The 23,340-nt window shown below is 42.3% G+C and overlaps 1 protein-coding gene across 1 annotated transcript in view; it reads left to right on the top strand.

Annotated features, from left to right (window-relative positions):
* Positions 1-810: 810 nt before the first annotated feature.
* Positions 811-23,340, top strand: part of LOC104627518 (probable E3 ubiquitin-protein ligase HERC3) — a gene marked incomplete at its 3' end in the record, with an annotated part of 28,652 nt that continues 6,122 nt past the window's right edge. The window contains exons 1-19 of the mRNA XM_010295810.1: positions 811-1,007; positions 2,455-2,531; positions 3,122-3,343; positions 5,710-5,801; positions 7,704-7,834; positions 8,446-8,606; positions 9,132-9,208; positions 9,953-10,077; positions 10,630-10,689; positions 13,077-13,188; positions 13,907-14,096; positions 15,840-16,003; positions 16,539-16,652; positions 17,905-17,928; positions 18,015-18,104; positions 19,877-20,047; positions 20,623-20,766; positions 22,077-22,245; positions 23,204-23,211. Of these exons, the coding sequence (XP_010294112.1) occupies positions 811-1,007; positions 2,455-2,531; positions 3,122-3,343; positions 5,710-5,801; positions 7,704-7,834; positions 8,446-8,606; positions 9,132-9,208; positions 9,953-10,077; positions 10,630-10,689; positions 13,077-13,188; positions 13,907-14,096; positions 15,840-16,003; positions 16,539-16,652; positions 17,905-17,928; positions 18,015-18,104; positions 19,877-20,047; positions 20,623-20,766; positions 22,077-22,245; positions 23,204-23,211 (2,328 nt within the window). The remainder of the gene's footprint in view (positions 1,008-2,454; positions 2,532-3,121; positions 3,344-5,709; positions 5,802-7,703; positions 7,835-8,445; positions 8,607-9,131; positions 9,209-9,952; positions 10,078-10,629; positions 10,690-13,076; positions 13,189-13,906; positions 14,097-15,839; positions 16,004-16,538; positions 16,653-17,904; positions 17,929-18,014; positions 18,105-19,876; positions 20,048-20,622; positions 20,767-22,076; positions 22,246-23,203; positions 23,212-23,340) is intronic.

The following is a 23,340-nucleotide window of genomic DNA, read 5'->3' on the forward strand; positions in this document are numbered from 1 at the left end:
GTCAGGCTTGTGGGGAGTTTTTCCATCAGATGTGTGGCGTTTCTAATGTTTTATTGCAAAACAAAACTTTTTCATGTCCATTTTTAAAAACTCTGCATAATAAATAAGATTTGGTTGTTGATGTTGTAAGAGTAGTTGTTAAACCTACTTCAGTTGCCTGATGTGATATAATGATAAAAAGTCAGTTGTGGGTGATCTTCCAGAGGACTGAGTGATTTTTTTTTTTTTTTTTTTTCTCTTAATCCTCTGTAAGGCCTTCTTGCTTTGCTTCCTTGTTATGGGACTTTTTTTATGGTAATAGTGGTAGTAATAGGTTAATAGGTTCAAACCTGTTCAAAGCTTAGCACAGGGGATGTCGTAACACACATGCTTTCACACATCAAGCAATAAAGCGAGGGGCAGATGGATTGATTAGCTTTGTGGATGACTTGTCTTCATTGGACATGAGAGCTGTGGAATGTCAAATATGTTTTACGGAGTCTGCCAACTTCTGGGTCTTGGCTGATCCGACATCAAAATAGGGTGAGAAAACCTCAGATCCGTGAAGTCTGGTTGTTCCAGATAGGTTTCCCTGTATCTGTGAGACTGTCTGTGTATAGACCATTCGTTGTGCTTGGGGGCATGTACCTGCCTTTCTGCTATGATTTGCAGGTTTAGGCTTTCAGAAGAGCTCAGCAGCTACATGTTTTCAGTAAAACCTGGTGCTTTCCTCTTTTAAATTAGTTTTAAAACTAAATTGGGGATCAGCGCACCCATCTGAATGGCTGTGCATACAGATTTGCCTAGACCTGATGTCTGCATGTCACTGAGATGAATCCTGTGACCAGAGAGGTTTTGTTTTCCTCAGAGCAAATTGGAGCCCTGGCCGGGCAGCACATCGTGCACGTGGCTTGTGGAGAGTCTCACAGCGTGGCGCTCAGCGACCAGGGCCAGCTCTTCTCCTGGGGTGCCGGCAGCGATGGACAGTTGGGTCTCACCACTATAGAAGATGCAGTGATGGTACCAAGGTAAACTTTTAACAGGTTCACGTTTCCTTAAGGCAGCTTCTTGGAGGTGATGCATCAAGGGTTGCTTGCTTTGCAGCCTCGAGTGAGTGTGAGCGCTGTCTCTCAGAGGGGCAGCAACTGGGCATTTCTCATGTAGGGATGTAAGGGTGATGCCTCCTTCTTTCCTGTACTGTACTGGGGCTCCCTGAGCTCCCATGGGATTCAGACAAGTCCTCAGGAGGTTTGGGCAGGACAGGCCGCCTGCCCGTGGGTGTTTGGGGCACGGAAAAGAAAATAGGAGTGATCTCAGCTTCCTCAATTAAAAATGCCACTGGGTTTTGTACAGAGCAAGGAGGTGCATGAGGGGGGACCCAAAAATAGAAATGCTGTGTGTGATACCTGTGTCTATTTCTGTCCCTAGAAGTCCTCTGAGATAGGAGATACATTTCAAGAACAGGAAAAGATATATGGCTGCATGAACTGGCACCTCAGCTCTGCAGCTCTTTTGCAGTGTTGCCTGTTAGTAGCAAAGCTACTAATCCAGCCTACTGCAATTCTGAGTAGTGAATATTGCTCAGAATCTTTAGGGTAGTGCTCAATTTTCTTTGTTTGCTTATTCAGTGTATCTCACCTGTGTCAGAGCACTAATAGGGTTAAGTGCAAGGACATATAAATAGTGGCAGTGGCCGGTGACAGACACCAAGACTCCTTCATCCAAAGCAATTCACAGATGATAGGACTCATCATCATAATAAAGATAACTGGTCTCTCTATACTTAATGGTGTTGTATCATACTACATTAATAACAGATGTAGTCAGTCTCTTATTCGGTCTGTGACTGCAGATCTAGTGCAGAGTGGAAGTTTGGGACATCTGTTTAGAGTGGCTGTCATTGTTGAAAGAGTATTCAAAGGAAAAAGGTTTCAGTCACAAAACATTAATGTTTGAGCTGAAGGGCTCTGTGGCAAGACAGTCCTTAACTTGCAGGTGGTTCCAATACAACAGGCTCACATGGCAATGTGATAGTGCCATTTTAAAAATAACATTTTTGTGAAATAAATTGAACCTTTGACATACTATTTATTCTCTGTACGAAGCACTGAAGAGATTTTGGTGCTGTAACTCCTAGGAACTGCTAGGCCCCTGACAGCATGAAAAATCTTGATGCCTGAAAAAGAATAGTGAGACAGACACCAAGAACCAGCTATTTTGACTGTTTCCAGGTGGCTGGATTCAGAGTTATGGCAGTAAACATAGCTGGAGTTCGTAGTCAAGTGTCTAAAGGTCTCCACTGATTTGTATCTGTTATGTATGGATCTGCATCACCTTCAAGACACTATTCCTCAGTCTCAAAATCATAGATTGTGTGTATGTGTAGAACAAATATCTGAATGGAGATCATCATTTTGACCTAAGGTGATACTGTGTTTGTGGACACTTGTTCTAAAATGGTGTTGTCTTCTTTAGGTTGATAAAGAAGTTGAACCAACAGACAATACTGCAGGTTTCCTGTGGAAATTGGCATTGCCTGGCTTTGGCAGCAGGTACTGTAACATTCATTATTTATTATCAAGATTTGTGCTGTTATTTTGCACAGTGTCCAAGATTGTCTATTTCTGCATAATAAACCAAGGGCATCCCTGTCCTGACTGCTTTCAGGCCAAATGGGAGGCTATAAAATGGATCAGGTACCATGAATATTGAGGAAGAGCTTTGCCAATACTGTCAAGAAAGAAAACATTAACACAGACCACCCACTGTCTCACTGGTGAATGATGGCAGCAACACTTCAAAGCTTTCCATCCTGATGTAGAAAATGTGTGTAATTAATTTGTTTGTGTTGAAATTATCCTTGGCTATTACTCTTCTGTATGCAACATGTGGACTGTTCTTTGTTATGCTGTTTTAAGTTACAGCAGTCTGATACTATATTTTGCACTTAGTTGCATGTCTATTGGTTTACCTGGTGGCTTCAGACTGTGCTTTTATTTTGGCAAAGAATGTCTTGCTTGATTTTTCCATCATGAGGCTTGGGTGGGAGTGAAGCCTCCAGCACTGGTTCTTCTTCATTTTGACAAACTGCTTTTCTGTTGACCAGCTTTTACTCAATGTTCTCTTTCTTTCTTCGTTTCAGATGGCCAGTTCTTCACATGGGGGCAGAACAGCTATGGTCAGCTGGGCTTGGGTAAAGAATGTCCCTCCCAAGCCAGTCCACAACGTGTCAAGTCTCTTGATGGGATCCCTTTGGCTCAGGTTGCTGCAGGCGGAGCCCACAGTTTTGCCCTCTCTCTCTCAGGAGCTGTGTTTGGCTGGGGGAAGAACAGCTCGGGACAGCTGGGACTAAGTGATGAACGAGGTATTAAAATTATGCTTCTAGGTGAAAGAAGGATGGACTTTTTTTGGCCTAGTGTCTGTTTTCATTGACAGTACATTTTTACTGAGCGGATGTGTAACCCTCAGAGACTGCCCTAGGTAGGAGAGGGGAGAGGAGCAGTCCTACATTTTTTTCTTACTTAATAGGAACAGAAACACTTTTTTCCCCTTGTGGATGTTAGTGGAAGTGAGAAAGGTCAAAAAGAAAGATCTTTCAAATATGACATCAGTATGCAGGCATTGAAGGAAGTGCTTGTTCTTTTTGCCTCTTCTCAAAAATGCCCATATTTGGTTTGAAGTTGATGTGGAGCAAAGGCTCTCCCTGCAGAACAGCAGGCTGAACCCATCCCCTTGTTTGCCAACGTGTTTTTGACCGGTGAGCAACTGTATGCTACAAAATGATGGCAACACAGAGTATCTCAGTAAAATGTTTAGTTTATTGGTTGCACTATTTTCCAGACACCCAGGGCCAATAGTAACTTTTTCAGGTGGCCATGTTTAGTGAAGCCTAGCCATCAATAGACTTGAAGGTAGGTTTATAAATGACGCTGAAGAGTGGATATGACATTACCACTAGTCTGAAAAACCCAGATCTCTCCTGCTTCTTGTTAACACATTCTTAACTTCTTTGCAAAAGCGAGTGAGTGAAAGATTTTCTTTGTAGTTTTAAATCAATCTCTTCATAGTTTTCTGCATAGTTGCTGAGTAGCTTTAAATACCTAGGCAAGTTACTGAGTATGGATGTGATACCTACCATGCACAGATAACTTATTTTGCATGGGTGAGTACATGAGGTGTATATATTTGTAAATACCAGGTTGCATAATGTAGTAGCATATAAATACTGTGTGTTGCAAGAGAAAAGCGTTACCTCCCATTTTGTGTACCTGTAATGGAATGATGCATTTTGACAACCCATCCTACCAACTGAAACATATTTAAAGCAATTACTCAAAAACAGCCTGTAGTTTAGCAAAGGATGCTCAAATGTTGTATGCATCATTTCATCTTCCTTTACACTTTTAGGAATATGAAACACAATTGTAAGACTTGTTGCATATCCCGTGTTCTCTCAAAAATGCTCCAGGTCTATTCTCTTGTACTATATGTAAGCCAGAGCTGATCTTGTGTAAGAGCAGCCATGTGGCAGATAAATGCTTCTAATTTCAACAAAGCTGCAGTTTATAGGAGAGGCTTGCTTTGACACGGGGCTACTCTTAGATGAACATATAAGGGGCATCTACTTGTGGGGCTGTGTTGGCCAGGGATCATATACGCTGCTTACCCTTAATACATAACACTGTAGTGAGTACTTGATATTTATGGTAAGTGAATCATGGTAAGACAGTGTGAATTATAGTTAGTGAACACGAACAGCAAAGTCTACAAACATGAGTAGTCTGCAGCACTGTTATTTAAACAATTATGCTGTAGAGGTAAGTGTCATTCCTGTCAAAATAAAGATCAGAGTGCTAAAATACAGAACAAAGTAAAGGAAAAATCTTCTCTCATTTCTAAATCGATGAAAATGTGACCATTTGCCTCTCACTACCCAGAAGAAAGCACCTGTCAAATCCTTGGATGAGAGTCTTAAAAAATGGCAACTTCTATAGGTAGGAACCTGACTTTTTTTGTTGGTATGAAGTAAGCAGCTTCTCCCCTTAATATCTAGCTGTTTTGTGGTGCCTACTGCTCCTTGAAATGCTTAGTTTTTATTTTTACATTAGTAAAACATGTAACCTTGATTAGTGTATATATCCTTGGGAGACGCACTTTTAATGATTAGAATGTCAGAGAGAAGGAGAAAAGCATCATTTAACAGTTGGCAGAGATTAGCCTTTGCAAGTAGGAGGATCTTCTTAAAGGATGACAACAGAAGGAAGGCTAGGCATTTAAATACACCTTGGGATTCGGCTTGTCATGTGTGTTGCACTGGTGTCTCCCACGTGTCAAGACTGTTCTGTGTGGAAAAGGTCTAAGCAAGGTTTTGGAGACAAATGTTTGCAGTCGTCAGCAAGGAATCTGGAATGGAGCATGAGGCTGAAGGTGGGTGTATCTAGGCTGCACTCAATCATAGCTCCCAAACTGTGATTGCATGTTGAGTTTACAGGATTCTTAGTATTTGCATTCTTGCTCTGGACAATTTTCTTTGAGCCAGGACAAATCTTTTAAGAATTTGAGGAGGAAAGTAGCAGTGAGGTACTCGGGGACGTGCGGTTTTTCTCACAGTTGTTAAGGCTTCCATTGCGCATGTAGACCACATCTGAAAATCACACTACTGGTGGTTTTCACATGTTTTAGGTTTGTGTTTATGAAACAGCTCCTTTATTTATTTCGTCTTCAATGCAGACCGAGAATCCCCTTGTCATGTGAAGCTGTTGCGGTCTCAGAAGGTTGTTTACATCAGCTGTGGAGAGGAGCACACGGCAGTCCTGACAAAGGTAAAGATGCTAACCTGGGAATCCTGGCTGCTATCTCGCCTGCCTGATGGTTTCACATTAGTTTCCTGGGTAATGGTAGAAAAGAACAGATTGACTTCCATCTGACTCTTGTAAAAGAAACTAAATGGAAAGTATTGTCTTATAGTTTATTCTGAGATTCATCGCCAACATGATCCATTGCTGCTTTTGAAGATGAAGACGTTAGTAATCCATAAGATGAGTAGTAAAACTTGGGTGAATCATAGAATGGTTTGGGTTGGAAGGGACCTTCAACCCTTCTGCCATGGACAGAGACACCTTCCACCAGACCAGGTTGCTCATAGCCCTGTCCAAGCATCCACAACTTCTCTGGGCAACCTGTTCCAGTGTTTCACCACCCTCATAGTGAAGAACATCTTCCTTATGCCTAGTCTAAATCTATCCTCCTTCAGTTTCGAGCCATTACCCCTTGTCCTATTACTACATGCCTGTGTAAAAAGTCCCTCTCCAGCTTTCTTGTAGGCCCCCTTCAGGTACTGGAAGGCTGCTATAAGGTCTACCTGGAGCTGTCTTTTCTCCAGACTGCACAACCCCAACTCGGTCAGCATGTTTTCATAGGAGAGGTGTTCCATCCCTCTGATCGTCTTTGTAGCCTCCTCTGAACTTGCTCCAACAGATCCATGTGCTTTTTATGTTGGGGGCCACAATACTGGATGCAGTACTCCAGGTGGGATCTCACGTGAGCAGAGTAGAGGGGGAGAATCACCTCCCTTGACCTGCTGGCCATGCTGCTTTTGAAGCAGCCCAGGATGTGGTTGGCTTTCTGGGCTGTGAGCACATTATTGGGTCATGTCCAGCTTCTCATCGACCAACACCCCCAAGTCCTTCTGCTCAGGGTTGCTCTCAAGCCATTCTCTGCGCAGCCTGTATTTGTGCTTGGGATTGTTGAATTTCATGAGGTTTGCACAGGCCCGCCTCTCAAGCATGTGAGGGTTGCTCTGGATGGCGTCCCTTCCCTCTAGCATGTTGACTACACTACACAGCTTGGTGGTGGTGTCAAACTTGCTGAGGGTCCACTCAATCCCACTGTCCATATTGCCGACAAAGATGTTAAACAGCGCTGGTCCCAATACCCACCCCTGAGGAATGCCACTTGTAACTGGTCTCCACTTGGGCATTGAATCAAAGAAATTAGTTTTGAACAGAAAAACCTAACAAACATACATCCAAAGGGGTGAAAACAGCATTTTGTTGGAGGATAAAAAGATAGTGATATTGTGCATCAGAATAAAATGCAAGTCAAAATGAAACATAGTAGTCCCTCACAGCATTTACAAGAGGCTTTCAGTTCCAAACCTGCTGTTTCCAAGTGTTGTATAGCTTAGTGGACAGAGGACAGGGCTGGGATTTGGTAGATCACTGCTCAGTTCTTGCCTTGCCTCTGCCACTTCCTAGATTTTGCTTCCTTTTTTGATGCCTCAGTGTTCTCCACTGAGTAAAATGAATTAAAACAGCTGGCAGTGGGAAAAACACTGTAGAAAATCAGTTATGTAGAAGCTCTTGTTCAAGGAAAAAGGTTACAGTCCTTTTGATCAGCAGCTGACAGATGGGTGTAAAGTACTGTAGAAATGAGTGCTACTCAGCCATGTTGAAACCTGCTGGGATTTCAGGACTCATCTGGTGGCACGGGGCGGGAAGCTGGACTAGTGTAAACATACCTAAAGATAATTCTGTCAATCTCTGATGGGTAGCAAGGTAGCTGTTTGGAAGCTGTGTTAGTAGAACCCAATTTTTTTTTTCTGAATCCTATGGAAATCCCTAGCAATCTTTGCCTAAGCTTGGGCTCGTAGTGAGACTGGAGTCAGAGATACTGCTGGGTTATGGGTCCCTAAATGGAGACTATGCTGTTTGATTTGCTAACAGAGTGGAGGGGTGTTCACGTTCGGTGCAGGTTCCTGTGGGCAACTGGGACATGACTCCATGAATGATGAAGTGAACCCCCGAAGAGTTCTTGAGCTAATGGGCAGTGAAGTATCCCAGATTGCTTGTGGCAGGTGAGTTCTGTGTGCAGTCAGAAATTTTCTTTGGTGGAGGTTAATGCTGACACTGAGCCTTGTAAATAGGGGTAATAGTTTTGCTTCTGCATCCTGTATGTCACAACTAAATTAATTTAAATTTTACTTCCCGTAAGAATTTTAAGGCCCTCTAAAGGAGGTTATTTTTCAATTGGGGTTGATCCTTGTGCTGTAACCTGGTAAAAGATACCTTTCAATCTTAATAATTCTGCAAGACATTAGAGCAGCAGCCCCTTTGGTCACGCATTTTCAGCTTCTTTCATGAAAAGAGAGTTAGTGACACTGGTGCTGTGTTGTTGCCTTTTGATAAAGTACAGGCTTAGCAAGTGACTAAGCTAATTCTGTCTGTGAGCCTGATGCCAGCTATATGCTGGCACATGCTGCTCTTTGTCACTTCCACCTAAAGAGCTCCATCCCATAAACTGGTGCCATCAGGTGGCAAAACCTGAGCATTGATGCTAGTGTAAAGATGCTGCTTTGCACCAGCTTCTGGCCTAGGGGAACAGAGGATAAGTTTTAGGCTACATGTTTGGTTTTTTTTTCTCCACTTGTTAAACAAGGCCCAAACTTTGTACTCATCTCTGTTACAGACATCACACTTTAGCCTTTGTGCCTTCTTCAGGAATGATCTATGCATTTGGCTGTGGAACAAGGGGCCAGCTGGGAACGGGACACACTTGCAATGTTAAGTGTCCCTCTCCTGTCAAGGGTCACTGGGCAGCTCACAATGGGCAACTCTCAGGGAAACCTGGTACGTACTATCTGCTATTTGGAACTGCAAATGAACATAAATAATTTCATTTCACTCATGGCTGTTGAAAGACATCTTGACACTGTTCTGTGAAAGTTCTTGAAATAGCAAAAGAAAGCCAAGCTCCTGTCCCAGATGACTATATGGAAAGTACTGGGTGACCTCTTGCTCTCTCTTAATGTGTGCCCTCTTGCTTTCTCTTTTCATGGCAGAGCTCAACATTTGGCAATCATGAGCCTTTATAAAATTGTACTAATACTAATTTCTGAGGGCTTTGGTTTCTCTTTAAAACCCCCATCGCACTTTAAAAATTAGAACTTTTCCCTCCTGCCAGGCCCTGTGTTTCTGTCAAGGAATACAGTGCTACAGTGCTTGAGTTCCAACTGATTTCAGCCTGGCCTTCACACCCAGGTGCCCCTTGTAGTATAAAGCCTGAGACAATGGCACTGTCGGATATGGGGGAAAAGGCACAGTAGGAACTTGCGTTCATCAAACTCTTAACACAACTGTGTCTTTCTTCAACAGATGCTTGTAAATATCACGTTGTTAAGCATATCTTCTCTGGAGGAGACCAAACGTTTGTGCTTTGTTCCAAATATGAGGTAAAACAAATGAAGTATCTTCCCTGTCCCAGCCTTCACAATGCATCTTTTGTTTTTGGTGATATCTCCCGAAAGTGAAGTGTTGCTCTGGAGTCCCTTCTGCCTTACAAACCTTACCAATGATGACAGTTGTTACAGGAATTTACAACTTCTTAGGAGTGACTGAAAGTTGCCTTCCTTTAGAGGCATGTCAGAGCCATTGGGAAGACACTGATTTCAGTTTGATCAGTAGGGAGGGGAGTTCAGTCTCCTCTGAAGATTGGAAACGAGGGGCTGCTTTCCTCCTGAGACACTGGGGTCCACATGTAGGTCCATGGACCACAGACACTGGGGTTTTGTCAAGATATACTGGATAGAGGGCTGAATGCTGAATTGGTTTTCCTGCTTCTGCCATTTTCTTTCAAGAAGTGTTTGACATACACTTTTGAGGCCTGGAAATAGGTCTAGAATAGATGTACTAAGCCTGTAGTTGTATATGGCAGTATTTGAGGGCTTTGGTACATTTAAGGAAATGCTATCTTGTTTTTGTTTTTTTTTTTTTAAACATATATTTGGTCTTGGTTTTTTTCCATACCTTTCTATGCCTTTCCTTTTGGAACTTCTTAGTAATGCCACAGCTTCCTAACCAAACCTGCTCAGAGACCACACTAAGGAAGCTATCAGTTATATATAGAAAGCAGATTATGAATAAGAAGGAATTGTTTTACAAGCCTTGTCTTTGCTGAAATCTGTATCTTCTCACAGAATTCCTTGCCTGCTGATGATTTCCGGACCATAAATGAAACACGTTACACCTGTTTAATAAATGATGAAACTATAGATGTCTGGAGGCAAAAGCTTTTAGAAAAGAACAGTTCTAATTCTGTCAAGTAGGTATTGTGGCACTGGACAAGCCTTTCATTGAAAGTTTTATTTAAATAATTTTGTTGGCTTCCGTGCCATGCTTTCACTTGAAATTTAGCAGCCTTTTCAAGTGTGGTTCTTGGTCATGTCCAAGGGGAGGACAGTTGCCAGTCACAAGGCTGCCAGGTTAGATCTTCTGAGCAAAACCAAAGGAATTTAAGGCTGCCTCAGAATGTTGCAAATGGTGGGTGGGAAATAGATTTTTAAAGTTGTCCTTTGTTGTGTGCTTAGAGTTCATGAAAAGCAGCAAGAACTTGTGAACAGACTAATTAAATTCCTTCCCCTGTATGCCTGCCATGAGAAGGGCAGAATAGGTGGAAAGGAAACACTGCTAACATCCCTCCTTTCAAAGAGGGATGTTACATGATCCTGAATGATCCACTTATCCTCTATGCCTCTGAAGGGGTGATCCTGACATTGTTTCCCGTAGAAGGAAGGGAAGAGAGCTGAAGAGATTTTCTGGGACATCTGTTCGTAACGTCTACCTCTGTTTTCTTTTGTCTTCTTGCTGCAAACAGTAATGTTGTTCAGATACTGTCCTCAGCTGCCTGCTGGAATGGAAGCTTCTTGGAGAAGAAGTAAGTGGCAAACAGAGTCCAGAAGTGTGGCTTTCCCTTGAGGCAGACTGGAATCCCTTTACATCACTCACTGCTGCAGTGGGATTTGATTTTTCTGATCAGACAGGAGATGGGGTCAGAGATGGTCCACTAAAGAGGTGGGTGGTCAGAGCTGGGTAAGGAGGGCAAATGGTCTAAGAAAGTGTATGGTGAGTGTACTGTAAGTGGCACAGACTCCTTGGAGTTGTCACAACTGTTATTTTTCCTTCTGAAATTAATATCTGCACCTTTAAAAGAGAGGGATAGGAGTATGACATTAAGGGAAGTGAGTGATGCCAGGTATCTTGAATAGTCTCTTACCCAGCTGAGCTAGCTGGTGGGGGCTGGTGCCTGTGGAAGTATAATTCAACACAGGCTGCTCTTGAAACATACATCTGGGGCAGCATGGAAGCACTTTCCTTTTAGGTGACATCAGTTGTGGAAAGTTTTGTGCTCCTGCTTACAAAAGCAGGAATTTCAGATGGGTGTAACCAACAATAGGTGGTGACAAGGTTGTAATATGCATAGCTGAGTCAAAGGCTGTGGGTTGGGAAGGATTGTGTTGGCTGTGCCTGTAAATGTTGGGGAGGTAACAGCATAAGATGAGGAGGAGGAGAAATTTTTTATGGTGATGTGATGAGTAAATGACCTGTAATGAAGTGAAGAAAAGCTTAGTTACTCTCAGTAATCTTTGAGTAATATTTTCCAAGAGCAACTTGAAGAAGAAAACAATTTACTCATTATTCTTGTGTTTTTTCTGCTTGTCCAATGGTTTCTTCTCTAGTATTGTGACGAGGCAGCATGTTACTGCATCAGGAGAATTGTCATGTTGTTTTAAAATGCTTGTTGAGGTATCAGAGTTGTTGAGTCACTCTAAATAGCCCCACATCTCCTCTGAATGTGGAAATGAGTGGAATTTATGACTTCATCACCCTGATGCAGTTCTCTTTCCACTTTACTGCTGTACTCTGGCTAGCGCAGGACTCAACTTTTACAGAAAATCTTTGACCCAAATGAATGATAAAATTTGAAGCCACCACACACTGAAGTGAGGCTCTATTTAACCATGTACCTTTATATGTGAAGCCTTATGTCACGGTGCACTTGATAGAAATAACCTAATATATGCCTCCAGTATCCTAATGCCGTATAGGGCTGGTTGCAGTACAGCATTGTGGTGCACAGGGTTAGAGGGAAAAGCAGCATTTCTATGGCTGTGTGACTGGGCATGCTCCAGTGCTACTTCTGCACATCACAGCCTGAAGCGCTGTGTACTGCAGTGTGACTCCGAGGAGCTATTACCAGGCTGGTGCCTGGGCTGTTATAGAATAGCCATTCTAAAACAGCAGGCTCTGTTTAGCTTCTTGTATCATTTATAGTCACACGAGCAAATTGATAAATACATCCCATCTTTAATAGTTACCTTTTCCTTCAGAGTGTTGAACACAGCACAGTCTCAGATGAGTAGCGACAGACTTGGGAAATCATTGAGGTGAATGGAATTATAGCAATGACCTTTTTTTACTGGCAACTGCAAGATTTTATGTGCAGCTTTACTTCAGGTAATGGTGCTGAGAGCCTCTGCTACAGATTCTGATCATGCTGTAGACACTGAGCTAGGTAACTTGTCTGCTGGACTGGACATGCAGTGTTGCTAGATCTGGCTGTTAGGCTACTGTGCTCCACAGACTTGCGTTCATTATCCCTCTTACACAGGTAGCCTGAGTAAATTACAGCCTTTCAAGCACAGCAGGAAGGACAGCACATCTTTGTTATAACTAAAGACCATGTGAAGACTGTTCTTGGCTGTGCTGGGTTTTGGTTGTGGTCGTCGTTTAGTTTTAGAAAATTTGAGAGTAGAATTGCCAAAAAGCTGCTCTGAGTATCTTCCTGTATTTTCTTTCAAACTCTCATCTGATGTTCCCTTCTGTAGCGGTCAATGTTGTCTTACGCATCACCCTTCCCTTTCTTACCTGGGTGGGATTAAACAGATTTTGCTATAAAAAGTGTATACAGAGACAACACAGAGGATCCTGATACCTATGATAGATATGTATTTTATAGGTTTTTAAGCAAACCAACCTGTCTAGGTAGGCTCTTATGTCAGTGAAGGAGTCCTGGGGAAGTCAAAGATTCTGATAAAGTGTTTCTCTGCAAGAATCCCAATGCTATCCAAGGCCCAGAGGAGTTCAGAAGGGAGAGCTGTCCATCTTGTCTTTAGCAAGAAGATTTCAACTTCTGCTTTGTTTCTAATCTGATTAATTCCCCAGAAGTCACTTCTCCATTACTTGTTCTCAGGCCATGCTAATACACAGGTAACGGTGTCTCTTCCTTAAACTTAAGCCTGCCTGTCTGGGGTTTTTTTAAAGAATTGATGAACATTTTAAAACCAGTCCGAAGATGCCAGGGATTGATCTGGACTCCACCAGAGTGCTGTTTGAGAAGCTGATGAACTCTCAGCACTCCATTCTTCTAGACCAGGTATTGAACTTCTGGGGTTTTGGGTATTCAGAGGAGAAATAAAGGCTTTGTCCCTCTGTAACATGCAAGTTACAGCAGCTTTCTTGGAAGGGTTGTATTGCAAATCTTCAGGCCAGATCCTTCATGGTATCAATGGATACTTCTCCATTGGCCTGGGCTGATTTTCACCTTCTCAGAATGTGTCTCTAAGACTTTTTTTAAAAAAGATTTAGTTCATGACATTTAATATTTGAGAAATGCTGCTGAAATTAATTCTGTGTATGTTATACTTGTAAATAATGACTATGTGCTTATTTATTGCCTGTCAGGAGTTGAGTACTTTATGATTGTATGATTTCTTCTAACTCAGAGGATTTCTTTCGCAAGTGCAGGGTGTGGGATTAAATTGTGTATGTTCCCCATGCCATTTTTAGCTATAATTTGTATAGCTTTTTTTACTCTGGGTTTGACTTTTAAAGCAGGCATATGACCTTAACAAGAGGGGTTAACTAACCTTTAGCCAGGCCTGTAAAAAACCTATCTAAACGTGCATGCGTTTTGAAAAAATAGGAGTTTAGTCCTGTCCTATGGAGTGTTTTTAAGAGATCATCATCAACAAAAGCTGTTAAGTTCACTTATTCTGAATGCACTCCATTTCATCAGTTCTTACACAGCATCTACATTGTAGGTGCCATATCACCCAGGATAAATTGCCTTTTTTTGTCGTGTTTTCCTCTAGATACTGAAGAGCTTTGAAAGTTTTTTGATTCCTCAGCTGTCCAGCTCACCACCAGATGTCGAGGCAATGAGGATCTATCTGATTCTCCCTGAATTCCCACTCTTCCAAGACTCCAAGTATTATATCACGTTAACACTTCCTCTAGCAATGGCTATTCTGCGCCTTGATACCAACCCCAGCAAAGTTCTTGGTAAGAGGCTGGCATTGAAGATGCATGTTGCTCTCAGTATCCAGCTGGGACACAAAGTGTTGCCTTTAGGTCTTTCAGTCATGTTTTTGTGTTGGTTTGATTTTTCTGTTCTGTTATAATGACTGCAATGATGATTGGGTATTATTTGTGATATAGTGTTGTTATGAAGCAGTCACCTCTAAAAAGCAGCTGGGAACCAAAAGGACTCAAGGAATCCTTCCCTCAAAACCTATGTTCCCATGTAAAAGAATTATAAATGTAATATTTGAATTTTAAACATGAACTATGAGGAAATTCAGAATGTGCCATGCAGGTAAGATATGGGAAGTTAGTTACAATAATATAAAACATATACAGTTTATGGTAGTGTGGATAATAACTGAGAAAAGCAATTCTTAACCTGCATTTTCTTAGTTTAGAAGTAAAATGTCACTTCAAAGAACAGTTACTAGGGAGGTTTATCTTATGTACCTTACCTAGTTTACCTACATTCAGAGACTTGGTTCCAGGTAAATTTGCATGCCTCTATATGAACATAGATTTTTATATATCATGAAGATTAAATGATCTTACTCTCTTAAATTTCATCGGATATTGTCCACTTTAGAATATCCTTTCTGTACAAGGCAAATAAAAGAATATACTAAATATAATATAAAGTTACTTTGTCCTGTGTAAGGTGCAGAAAAACCTATTGGCTGGTCTGTGACCAAGCTGAACAACCCAGCTCTTTTCCTACTTCTGAATATTTTCATTTCTGCTAATATTACTTCCTATGAGCTCATCTTAAGCTAAGCAGAACATATGCTGCTTAATGATTGTTACTCATGTTTGCTAAGCTGTTACTTTTCTTGTTATCTTGCTCTGTTTCCTAAGGTTGTCTTATACTAAATCTCATATTGTCATGTAAAGTGCTATGTAATGCATTCAGACCTCCAAGAGCATTGCTCCACTGAAATTTATTTTGAGGCTTAGTGGCTTATTTTTTTTATTCAAAGAGGCTTTGGAAACAAGTTTCCTCCTTGACCTGAGTACTCCACTGTGATTGTTAGCATACAGAAATGTAAAGGGTTCTCATGCTTTTGCCTGCCGGAATCTATTGTTGTGCTGGCACTTGAGAAGATAAATTGGTGTTTGTTTCCAACAGTTGACCTAATGGTTTCCCAGGCTCCAGCTTCTACTTTGCAGATGGATTGGTTCTAGCAAAGAAGCTAATAGTCAGGGTCCCTTCAGAGGAGAGGTAAGGGTTACCTGTCCGTGGCAAGAAAGAAATCAGCTTTTCTAAAGAGGGGGAGTTCAGGCCTTTAATGCAAATGTGCTGGGTGACATGCTCTGACACCTGCTAGAAAAGTATGTGGTACTACTGAGAATTGCCAAGGCAACTACTTTCTTATCACTTGTGAGAGACAATGGTTTGCCTGCAAGATCACAGTATCTTGAATACAAGATACTTGAAACGGTGTCTTGAATTGAAGGTTGAAAAACCTTGAATTTGGGTGCTCACACTGATCAGGGATTGGGGACTGGGGTGGTTGTATGAGAGTGGAAAGGGAAGAGCTTTTAAATTTCTGCTATCTAGCTGACTCTCTGCTCACTTTCTTGTTCCTACAGTTAGGACAGAAATAGGGAAGTTTTTTGAAACCATCTTTAGGTGTGTTCCCCTATTTTCAGCTGTAACCCCTTATTTAGGGGTTACTCTGGCCTTTAATTCAGGATTTATAATGATGTTCCTCTGCTTTCCAGATAACTGGTGGTCTCAAGTGTGCCCAAGGTATTTCCTCAGGCTAGTGGACCTCTATAAAGGTGCAGTGGTTTACCTCCTTAGTGGAAGAAAGACGCTGTTGATCCCAGTCCTGTTCAGTAGCTACATTACAGCTGCGCTCAGACTTCTGGAGAAACTCCACAAGGTAAGAGGAAAGCCTGGGTGCATGTTGACTCAACCATGATTCAGTCTTGTCTGTCCTTTGCCAGTTGGCACCGGCAGAGTGGTCAGGGCGCTGACTTGTGAGCTGTGTCATTGTCCACCGAGACACCACATGGGGAAGATGTTAGTGCTTTTTCTGAATTCAAGGTACTTGAAGATTGTTTAGTCCTGTCTCAAACACTAGGAAAAAAATTACTCTAAAGGGTGCTACTGCTGAGTCACCAGACTGTGTGCGTTGTGGCATCACAAATACCTGTCTCTTGATGCTTTCTGCTCCCACTGTGTTGATGCTGCATGGTCCAGGTGAGGAGGAGAGGGAACTAAAATAAGTCAGGAAGAGGTTTATCTTGATTCTTCTTGGTTTGTACTAAAGTATAACGGACCATGTGTTTTTGCAAGGCTTTCTGGATCTTACTGTTGCAGGCTGCTATAATTGATTTTAAGAAAGCAAACTTTCATGTTCTAAGAAAAATGCTGAACATATCCATATTTTAAAAACTATCTGCTTTCTTCACTAGGTAAATCAGAAGGTTAAGCACGTAGAATATGATAAGTTTTATATCCCTGAGATTTCCAGCTTGGTGGACATTCAGGAGGATTATCTCATGTGGTTCTTACATCAGGCTGGAATGGTAAGAGGTTTTTTGTATAGCCATGGAATAGCTGTCCATGTTTGTCTCTCTGGTTGTAGATCTGTATTTTTAATATCATAATGAGAGTGTAATGTATTCAGTATAGGAGCATCTGTGTTAAGTCTCTCAGATTTGGGTACTCGGTGGCTTGACAAAATTGACTTAAAACAAGGCTGTCAGAAGAGCTGGAGCTAACAATATTTAACTAATGCTTGCAACAGTCTCTGTGATTATTCATGTGAAACTCATTCAATCCTTGCACACGGGGATTAATTCAGTCACTGGATCCTTTTAATGTAATCGAGACCTCAGGAGACAAATCCTGTATTCTAAACTTACAATTTTTACCCTTTACTTCTGCTGTTTAGGCAGGTATTGTGAATAATGTAGCCAGTGATCTTAAAATGTTGCTCTGTAAGAGGAGGCAGTGTGGCGTTCTGGCTAGGGGACTGAACCAAGACTCAAGAGATGTGGGTTCTATTCCTCGCTCTTCCAGTAACCCGCTGGGTGATCTTGGGTAAGACCCTTCACCTCTTTTATGCCTCACTTTCCCATCTGTAAAACAGGAGATAACTAAACTGAGGGCTGGAATATGCTGTGTAGGAACCCAGTGAGACTGATTAATTATAGCAAGGAAAGGAATCCCAAATGGGAGAACACCAAAAAACATCCACCAAGGGATGCTGCAAGAGTAAAACCTGGCTGTAGCAAGAATTTTTGTGTGTTTTCATGGACATTATAAATGTTGTGTGCGCTGTGTCCCCCATCCCCCACTTTCCATCATTTAAACACTGCTCTGTGCTTACTTTTAGTGAGCAGAGCAATAACTGACTCAAATTTATGTAACAGTGATTAAAAATAATTAAAGATGTATCAATATGGCTAATGAGAGGAGTAATTTTCATTGCAGGAGTGGTCTTATATTGTCATGCCTTACAGTCTCTCCTGTTTTGTATGGTCTCTGCCTTGGGGGTAGTTTTATTCATAAGAGTAAGTTTCATTTATGGCAGGCTAACACAGGCTTCTGTGCCAGTTAGTCCTCTTAGTAATGGTTGATGTGCAAGTTTTGAATTAGACTTGTGTGTTTTCTTGAGAAGGAAGCTCCTATGTTTTTCTTTAAGAGGAATAAACTGGGTTGTAGGTCCCAGAGGCGAAAAGTTTTCTTTGGGTCACCTTTGAGCTAGTCCGTTCAAAAAAATTAAACACAAAATCAAAAGAGTAAAAGATTTTTGTGTTTATTTTTCCTTCACAGAAAGTAAGACCGTCTATCATGCAGGTAAGAAAATTGTTTTTCATTACTCTTACTTAAAGAAGTGCTATGGAAGCTGTAAATAGGAACCAACCTGCCCGTCTTTCCTGCAGGATGCTGTGACACTCTGTTCTTATCCTTTCATCTTTGATGCTCAGGCTAAGACCAAGATGTTACAGACAGATGCAGAACTACAAATGCAGGTAATCCTTCTCTCTCCCAATTTTCCTGACCCATTTCTGTTTTCCTGCCTTTTTTGCACTGGTGCCTGTGAGAAAAGGAGTTCACTGGGAGGTAGTGTTTGCAGCACTTTTATTGTTTCCATCATACGGGAGAGCAGAGTAGCTGGAGAGCTGCTTTGCCCTGGATATTGCAGAGGCATTGCTTGGTGTCTTTCACTTCAAAATGTTCGGTAACATCAGAACTGTCAGATGTGCATGTGATGGAAATTGAAATTGCATAGAAAAGGAGTGCTTGTGTATTTTATGATAGTCCAAAGATAAGTAGTAAGATGAGGTGTCTATTAGGAGCTGTAAGGCTGGAAAAGTAGACAAGCTTTCAGGTAAGTGGGCACTCTTTTCAAGTTTCTGCCTGGTGCAGGAGGAGTGGTTGTCAGAAGTGAGGGTTGAAGACCAACTGCTGACACGGCTCGTGCTTGCAAGCAGCAGCTGTTGTCAGCAGCTTCCCCACCCATTTGCAGTGGGTTGGGACACTGCTGACAAGCCGAGGCTCTCCAGGAGTGTGTTCACAGCAGGTGTTCAGCTCCAGCACCCTTACCCTGTAGGTGGCAGCCAAGCCAGCTCACAGCCAGGCTTGTGACAAGGACAGCTGGCCTCCCTGCCAGTGTAAACCTCCCAGCACCAGGCATTGCTCATACAGGTGGCTTCTGAGGGCCAAAGCATGGAGCACTTGTCCCTCATCCAGTACAGCTGGGGTCTGGGACTAGTCCCATTCTCTGTGACACGAGTTTGCCAAGGTCCTTGGTTGTCAGGTTCCTTCAGGATGAAAAAGTGTCATCACCACTCACGGCCATGGTGCTGGTTGCATGTAATATCCTTCTCTTAGTGTTTCTATGGCCGCTTGAACACAGCAAGGCAGAGGAGGCTTGGCGTACAGTCAGAAGCTGGAATCACTTTCTTCTGCTTGCCTTTTGTTACCCTCTTGTGTATATTTTCAGCTGCCTAGTTTGTGAGCACAGAGAGGTACCCGTACTGAGAGGAGGGTATCTACCTTACCTTGGCAGGACAGCAGGCAGGTAAAGGTTTTGTTGCACTGAGATATAGAATCTTTATGAAGACAACCATTCAGAGACCAAAGAAACCAGTATTTCTGTGAGTGCTGGAATGGAGGAAGCCTGGTTTCCAGTGGATTTCTGTCTCAGTGTCAACTGACTTTTAAACTGAACTTATAAATACGAATTTGCCACTTACTATGGACAATGCATGAGAATGAATATACCATGTGTGGTCAAACCTTTGCCTGGACTTTGGTGCCTTATCTGACTCTGGAAAATCCATGTAGATGAGAGCTTTGAATTGTGTGTGGTGAGTTCCCTGGCGCCTTGCCAGGTGGAGTTGTCAACTGGCTTCTGGTATGTTAGTTAACTGCTTCCCCCCATGAACTGTCTGACTCTTATCAGGGCTGTGTTCACACTGAGTTTCTTGGCTCAATAAGAGCATGAATAAAGCCTCTTTGCCCCACCCACCTGCCTAATGTCAAAAAGTGTTCAGGCATTTGATCTCTGTTGCCCAAATTTGGTGAATTGATCAGCGGACTCAAAAGGTGTTGGTGTGGGAAATGGAGGGGACAGGTAGGCACACACACTTGTACAGAATGAGCATGTAATCCTTGTACCCTGGGGAAAGCAAACTAAGGAGTAAGGAAGAAAGGAACACCAGGCATATAGTTGTTAACTGCTTTCCTTCCATAGGAAGAAAGGACCTGAGCAGTGGCCGTTTTTCACTCTTATTTGCAGGTTGCAATAAATGGGGCAAATTTGCAGAATGTCTTCATGCTTCTCACCCTGGAGCCTCTGCTGGCCAGAAGCCCTTTCCTGGTACTTCATGTTCGCAGGAGTAACTTAGTCGGTGATGCTTTAAGGGAGTTGAGCATCCATTCAGACATTGATTTGAAAAAACCTCTTAAAGTAAGTTTTCCCCACCCTCTCATCCAGCTGGAATTTCTGCAGCCTTTCAGCCCTTTATATTACTACTTCACTGGTGTACAGTGGCTTCTCCATAGGTGTAGCACACAGGGACACGAGATCTAATCAATGCACAGGCTGAGTCTTTCTCCCCTCCGACTCCTTGAGTGTTTTGGCAGTGGACAGTTAACAAGAAAGCAAGCAGGGAGTTTACTCTCTTTTCCTGCTGTGTCTGCTGTATAAGGGGCAGGGGAGGAAACATTTCTATATTTTGCAGTCTCTGTTTTGCTCTTCTGCAGGAACAGGCCACTTACAATAGGACATGTTTTATCTCTGAGAGATTGCTAACAAATTCAGCAGCTGCTGTCCTGTTGCTGCTCCTGTTGTTGGGAGGATGGGTTATTTATGATTTGCATAAGGTGTCAAACACTTTCAAACTCTCTGATTTACCACCCCCTGTTCCCTTTTCCTCCCTGCAAGCAGAGCACTGAAACAGGCTCATGGGTTGCAGCGGGTTTGGGCATGTTAGACAAATCGCTTTGCATGGCTTCCCTGTTACTGACCTGCTTTTTCTACAGGTCATCTTTGATGGTGAGGAAGCTGTTGACGCTGGAGGAGTGACAAAGGAATTTTTCCTCCTTTTGTTAAAAGAACTCCTCAACCCCATCTATGGCATGTTCACTTACTACCCAGAATCAAACCTGTTGTGGTTTTCAGACACGGTAAGCCCTTGCCCTCTATACATGCAGGCTGAAATAATATGCTGCATTTGAATGACAAGGAAGTTAGTGGCAAACTATGGGAAAGAAATGATCTTCTTCTTGTCTTCCATCCATGACACAGAGTGAGCTCTGTTTTTCAGTCAGTGTAAATTAGTATAGGTCCATTAACTTTAGTAGAACAGTGATGATTGTGCCTGTTAAGGAATTGGCTCTTTCTCCTTGTTATCTCATAATAAAACTTGTATTAAGTATCAGATGACAGTTCATAGAACTCTTATCATGAATGTGATAATCATGTGCTGTTTTACAGCACTAGAGGTTTAGGTTGTAATGGCATTAGAATTCTTTGCTGTTCATGTAGTTGCAACCAATCCACTTAGTCATGCATCACTATCACCTTCAGGGTCTAAATCTTAAACGACAAGAAACATGGTTTGTAGTGAAAGTTCGTTGGTCTTGGAAGTGTGTGGAGTGCAAGGTCTGTTCCTGTCAGATAGCATTATGCTGGAGGTGGTGGTTTATGTCCTTTTTTCTTCACCTGCCTAGCTAGCAAGATAGAAAAGGATTTTGTCAGTCTTCCCTTAAGGTATGGCTGCCCTGGTGGGATTCTTCCAATTTATTAATTACATTTTGCAAGGGATGAAATTACACAGTACCTTCTCTAACTTGTAAACAGTATTACAGAGCAGTAACTCCTCATGTAAATGCTATAAAGGCAACAAGTCTTTTGACACTAAGAATAATGACAGTGTAAGCACTGAAAATGAGTCGCATATTTACAATATTTAACAAACATAGGCAGCCAGTCTGTGAGTGATGTACCAGTGCAAGAGTAAGTATGCGAAGGGTTGAAGGCCAGTATGCCAACGCCTATGTTGGTATTTTTGCCTGGGTGACACTGTGGTTACGCGTAAGCTTTTAATAGAAGATAGGATGGGTGGTGGGGAGAATTGTTAACACATTTTCTGTCAGTACCTAGATAGCAAACGTTGAAGCTTTGTTACTGTCTAAAAGCAGAGGTATGTAAAAACGAAATAAAAGGCAGATAAGGTGGAAAGCAGCTGTTGCTGTTTCCATGGCTAATCATGGCTTACAAAAGTAATAGGGCTTGGTTTCTGAATCTTCATTGCTGTGCCACACTCCAGCAAGGAATTCACGACCAAACTGGGACCTGATGGGAGCTCCCTGATTTTTCTTTTTTTTCCACAGTTGGAAAAGCAGGAGCTGGCTGCTTAGTGCATGGGGGAAAGGATTCTGTGTGTTGCACCAGTGACAGTGTCTCACCAGGATTTCTCTGTGTGGTTTTGCAGTGTTTTGTAGAACACAACTGGTTTCATTTGATTGGCATCATATGCGGTCTTGCAATATACAACTTCACAGTGGTAGACCTTCACTTTCCCTTGGCTCTGTATAAAAAACTCTTGAATGTGAAGCCCTGCCTAGAGGATTTGAAGGAGCTATCCCCAACGGAAGGAAGGTATGAAAAACAAATTTTGCCGCCCTTCTGGGAAGTGACACCATCCATCAGAGAACAAGAAATGTCAAACTGGGTAAAAGCTATTCAGTAAAACACCTCCTGATCCTTTTGAGTGACTGATTAATTTGGGGGGCTGTGATTGTAGCAAAGTACATAAGTCAGTGCTGAATTTCATTTAAGATTTCTCCTCTCCCACAGGCTATCAGAAGCGTCAGGTTAGGCTCTAACCTCTGTACCCACCTTCCTGATCCCCAGAAACTTGATGTCAACACAAGCCAAAAGATACCTACCACACCCCTTTGAAAAGAGGGGTAGGGGCCTGGCCCTCCAGTGTGTGATTGCACACATGACCCCAGATCCTCGCCTTTCCCCCCAAGCCAGGCTTGGGCTACCAAACAGACCTGCTGCATGTCTCATGACGTAGTCCAGAATGGGAACTTTGTGTAGGATGTGAACTGTCCATCTCTGAACTAGTGGAACTCTGACCTGCTCCCATGCCAGAAGAAACGGAGTTGAACAGAGTGAAGGAATGACTTTTTCTAAATACTGTATTGAAACTTTTTTGCCTAATTGCATGGGGATATTGGTCCCTCTGACACTGAGAGGTTATGATCCTACTGTCTGACTGCTGTCTTTTTTTCTTCTGAGTTGCCATCTGATTTATCTGCACAGAGTTACAGCTGTGTTTAGCAATACTGAGGTAAAATGCCAGGAAGGCAGCAGCAAGATTTTGAGGGATAGAAGAATATTTTATACATGAAGGGGATACAGATATAATCCACCACCCTCTCTTCCTCTACTCCCTTAGACTTTGGTGTGGTGATGGGATAAATACCTAGCAGTCCTTAAGAACTAGAAATGTAATTGTATTCTAAGGCCAGGATCATTAAAGTGGATCCATGTACTAGGTACGTGCTTCTAATAAAGCATCTCTTTACTGGAGATGTATTTCTTTCTTACCCCTTCAGGTGACTTGGGAATTCTCCCTTGCAATCCTATTAATCAGATTTATGATGCTGTTTACTTTTGCTGATTTTCTTTTGCTCTTTAGATGTATGGCTTTTTGAATCTTTTCTTTTTTTTTCTCATTTCTTTCC

Source organism: Phaethon lepturus, unplaced genomic scaffold, assembly GCF_000687285.1.
Source record: "Phaethon lepturus isolate BGI_N335 unplaced genomic scaffold, ASM68728v1 scaffold11791, whole genome shotgun sequence".
NCBI classification, from domain to species: domain Eukaryota; kingdom Metazoa; phylum Chordata; class Aves; order Phaethontiformes; family Phaethontidae; genus Phaethon; species Phaethon lepturus.